The following is a 4,744-nucleotide window of genomic DNA, read 5'->3' as shown; positions in this document are numbered from 1 at the left end:
CAACCCCTTCTGGAAAGATCACGGAGAGGAGCTCTCTGCACCGCCATTCAAAGGACAGAGTCGCTTTCTGGGGAAACCCTTCCAACGCAACACGAATGTCATGCCAACAAGCAATGCTGGGTAGTCCCAGGTCAGGCCCCCAGTTCGAGGTTAACCAAGTCAAAAGGGATCACGTCCTCATCCTCCCTGCTTTTGAAGTTGCGTTTTTTTCCCCCTTTACAGTTTGTCAATGGGAAAGTCCAACTCTCTCCCACCAAAATATCTTCCATCACGTTCCTCCAGTTCCACCCATCCAAAGGTCTTCTGAAAGTAGACCTGCTGGGGACACAGGCCACTGGGACACGCGAGAGGAACTTACAAGCAATCAGAAGAACGGAGAGCTCTGAGCAAAGGAGCACTTCCAAACGAGTCCTGGACTGGGCATTGGGTGGTCCTGGATGCAGACAGAGGCTGCAGGACTTACCGGGAATCCAGTAAGAAAGCCATGGCCAGCATTTGCACCTGCTGAAGTCCACGCCCCCTAAATGATCAGCCTCAGCCCTTCAGCAGGACACCAGGGGCTGCTCAGGTGACCGCACACTAGGAGCCCCGGGTCCCTTTGCCGCTGCTGAGCTGGCTCCAGCTAACCCTCATCCCCCCCCCCCCACACACACACACCCTCCACACCCCCCTGGGAGGGTGGGAGCTGCTGAGGGTCTTTCTAAGGGGCAGCGGCTCGGCTGCAGTGACAGTAGACACACCAAGTGTCCTTCCGCTCTTTAGGCTACTGACCGTCGGGGCCACCTCCAGACGCCCTGTGGGGGGTGCTAGGAATTCTGGTGGATGTTCTCCGAGGAGCCCTCGCTGCTCTCGTTCAGGGGCGTCTCGGAGGTCTCCTCCAGTTCATCGTCCGCCCCCTCCTCCTGGATGGTGAGGTGCACGTCGGGCGAGGAGGACTCGGAGCTGACACTGTCCCCTTCCATGGAGCAGAGGGTGCAGGACAAGGCGGGCGCCACGCTCTCCTGCAGCACGTTCAGCATCACGGGCACCGGCACCGACCTCGGGCCGGACACAGGGGCCAGCGGCTTCATGGCCTCGGCCCACAGCCGCTCCTCGTCTCTGTACAGTAGCAGCAAGCTGGCGCGCTTCTCCCGGCGCTTGGACTTCATGTAGCCCAGCATGATGCCGATGAGGAAGACGCCGTAGAAGGACATGACCACCAGGATGTAGAAGTACTCATTGCCGTTGCTGCTGCTGCTACTGCTGTTACCGCCCCCGCTGGGGATGTGGGACTCCAGGGGGCCGCGCAGGGTAGCCGGGCTGGGGGTCGTGCTGTTCAGAGGCTCCATCTCCAGCATCTGGGCGCTGCTCAGGCGGCCAGGGTCTGGGAGAGGAGAGAGGAGGGGAGGACGCTGCGGGTTAGAACTTTGCCACCCACCCAGGAGTAGGCTGGGGGGAGGTGGCAGGGAAGGAAGGTATGCACCCAGGAAGTGCAAGAGCCAAGTGCAGAAAGGCTTCCAAATGCAACAGAAGCATCAGAGAGAGATGGCATTGAAGAATCGCAGGGACTAACTCGAGTGTGTCTATGGGCATCGCCTGTGCATTCCACAAAGCGAGCCCGTCAAAAAGCAATGCTTTCTCTTTCATGTTTGTAAAAACAAATAAGAGAGGACAGAGGGAAATAATCCCATTAAGATGCAGGAGCCTAGAAAACAGAACAGCAAAGAGCCTTTGAATCACTAGGAAACTTTTTTTTTCCCCCCCGCACCCACAAAGCGGGCGAAAGAGAAAACATAAACACGAGAATTTTGCTCCTCAGACTTCAGTTTTCATTCAGAACATAGTTTCCCTAGGACGCAGACAAGTCCATCCCGTCCCAGGGAGAAGTCGCCTTCCTGCAGACGTTTCTGATGCTACGGAGTCTGGCTCACTTACCAAAAGCTGGCAGATTCATCCAGGGTCCTGAGTTCCCGGGTCCCGTCCTGTTGCTCCTGCTCCCAGCCGGCTCTGTCTCTGACACTCTGCCGCCGCCTTTGGGATATATAGTCAAGACATGCATCGTCACGTGTTCCGGGAGGAAAATTTACAACAGAGCTTGGTCGTGGCAGAGTGAACTCCAAGGGCTGCAGTTCAACTCACTCCACTTGGCAGCTGTGAAAAGGAACTGGCTGGGAGCCGGGGATGGGGTTGGGCATGGTTCCCCCTCTCCCCAGCGCCCCGCGACCCTTATCAGGTGGCCTGCAAAGAAGTGGGGAGAGGAAGGAAAGAATGCACCCCCATCGAAACTGCACCCCCAGGGTCTGCTGTTGTTGGAGATCACTCTAGGCGCCCCTCCCTTTGGGGTTAGAAGTAAAATTTGCGCTGTGGGCTGCCGGGGTGATCAGATACCCTAATCTGGGAGCGAGCAGAGGGAATTGGAAGCAGACGTTACTGTGAAGAAACTTGGGCTCAGAGAGAGAGAGAGAGAGAGAACAGTGCCTGCCATAGAGGTAGGTAGGGGGAGCAGGAGAGAAACTGAGGACATTGGTGGTGTGAAAAGCACACTGGTGAAAGGATGAGTGTTGGGACATTGTATGACTGAAGCCCAATCATGAACAACTTTGTAACTGTGTCTCTCACTGTGATTCAATTAATAATAATGATAATAATAATAATAATAATGGGCTGGAGTGATAGCACAGCAGGTAGGGTGTTCGCCTTGCACGCAGCCGACCGGGGTTTGATTCCTCCGTTCCTCTCGGAGAGCCTGGCAAGCTACCGAGAGTATCCCGCCCACACGGCAGAGCCTGGCAAGTTCCCCAAGGCATATTCGATATGCCAAGCACCGTAACAATAAGTCTCACAATGGAGATGTTACTGGTGCCTGCTCGAGCAAATCCAATGGGGGGACAGTGCTACAGTGCAATAATAATAATAAAAATAAAATAATAATAATAATAATAATAATAATAAAGGTAAAGGCCCTCCCATTGTTCATCAATTTGCTCGAGCGGGCCCAGTAACGTCTCCATTGGAGACTTTGTTGTTACTGTGTTTGGCATATCGAATACGTCACGGGGAGCTTGCCAGGCTCTGCCGGGTGGGCGGGATACTCTCGGTAGCTTGCCGGGCTCTCCGAGAGGGGCGGAGGAATCGAACTCACGTCAGCCATGTTGGCTGCGTGCAAGGCAAACGCCCTACCACTGTGCTATCACTCCAGCCCAATAATAATAATAATAATAATAATAATAATAATGATAAGAAAGAAAGAAAGAAAGAAAGAAAGAAAGAAAGAAAGAAAAAGAAAGAAAGAAAAAGAAAGAAAGAAACTTGGGCTCCTATTAACAGTGCAAATGTCATAAAGAGTCCCTGAATCTCTCCACCCTCAGATTCCTGATCTGGAAAATTGCTGAGCACAGAAGGGTGGGCAGGGGACCTTGGCAGGTGGCATGCCCGAACTACCTCACCTTTGGGGGCTCTTTTGAGTTGAACCACTTCTTCTGCTTCACGTGCACAAATCTATTTGTGGAGTTTCTTTTCAAGGTACTTCTTTACTGATCTGCTCATTATCCTCACATTTCTTTCTATTTTTGTATGACTGAAATCCACTCGTGAACAACTTTGTAACTATGCACCTCACGGTGATTCAATAGATTTTTTAAGAAAGTAAAATAAAAGATTGCTATTTGCAGCAACGTTATTCACAGTCCTGATGGCCATCCGGTTTCAAGCCTACAACGTTCCAACACCAACACCCTCTATCAGAGTGTCTACCTCCCTCCACCATGATCTTAGGGTCCCCTCCCAAGTGCCCTCCCCCACCCTAAACTCTCCCTTGGTAAGTTTAGTTCTGTAAGTCTTCCTGATGTCTTTCAATCCATTTTGTCACAGAGACACCATTCATATCTCTCACAGGTCAGGGGAGGAAGCAAGAATTATGCAGGTCGGTCAGGGACTGAGAGATAGTACAGTGGGTAGGACGCTTGCCTTGCATGTGGCTGACCCAGGTTCAATTCCCATATGCTCCCCTGAGTCCCACCAGGAGTGATCCCTGAGCATAGAGCCAGGAATAAGTAGCGAGCACCATCAATTGTTGGGCCAAAAACCAAGAAAGAAAGAAAGAAAGAAAGAAAGAAAGAAAGAAAGAAAGAAAGAGAGAAAGAGAGAGAAAGGAGGAAGAAAGGAAGAAAGGAAGGAAGGAAGGAAGGAAGGAAGGAAGGAAGGAAGGAAGGAAGGAAAAGAATTACTATTGATAAACTAACAAGCATAGTTCAAGCTTTCACACCCTCTGCAGACCCCATGTCTGAATTGTTGCTGCAATCACACTTGGAAAATCGAAGGGCCAGAGAGATAGTGCAGTGGGTAGGGTTCTTGCATTCCACACACCAGGGTTCAATCCCCAGCATCCCATACAGTGCCCCTAAGCACTGCCAGGAGCAATTCCCAAGTGAAGAGCCAAGAATAATCCCTGAGCATTGCTAGCTGTTTAAAAGCATTTGGCTTTTATTTTTTAAAAGCCAAAAAAAATAAAAATAAATAAACAAAACCAAAAATCCAATGGAAAAATTGTTTTCCTGGAGCCTGGAGCAATCGCAGGTCCAGTAGACATGCAATTTGCAGGCATTCAAATTGGGTTCAATCCCCAGCCCCTCACATGGTTCCCTGATTACCCTGCCAGGAGTAAGCCCGGTTGTGCTCCCTGCCAAGAAAAATCTAGAAAAGCAATGGGGCACATTGATGTCCATTCTCCTATGCGAGAGTCTCAGAGGAAGGAAACTGGGCTGGC

The 4,744-nt window shown here is 51.2% G+C and overlaps 1 protein-coding gene across 1 annotated transcript; it reads right to left on the bottom strand.

Moving 5' to 3' along the window:
- Nucleotides 1-806: 806 nt before the first annotated feature.
- KCNE4 (potassium voltage-gated channel subfamily E regulatory subunit 4) lies at nt 807-1,972 on the bottom strand. Its single transcript, XM_056111908.1, has 2 exons — nt 1,915-1,972; nt 807-1,363 (listed from the first exon to the last, which is right to left on the bottom strand). The coding sequence occupies exons 1-2, from the start codon at nt 1,931-1,933 to the stop codon at nt 807-809; spliced, it is 576 nt and encodes a 191-aa protein (XP_055967883.1). The 5' UTR covers nt 1,934-1,972.
- Between the last annotated feature and the right edge of the window lie 2,772 nt (nt 1,973-4,744).

This window comes from Sorex fumeus, unplaced genomic scaffold (assembly GCF_029834395.1).
Source record: "Sorex fumeus unplaced genomic scaffold, SorFum_2.1 ptg000014l, whole genome shotgun sequence".
Taxonomy (NCBI): domain Eukaryota; kingdom Metazoa; phylum Chordata; class Mammalia; order Eulipotyphla; family Soricidae; genus Sorex; species Sorex fumeus.
Note: the sequence above shows the minus strand (reverse complement) of the source record. Positions and strands in the feature narration are given on the sequence as shown.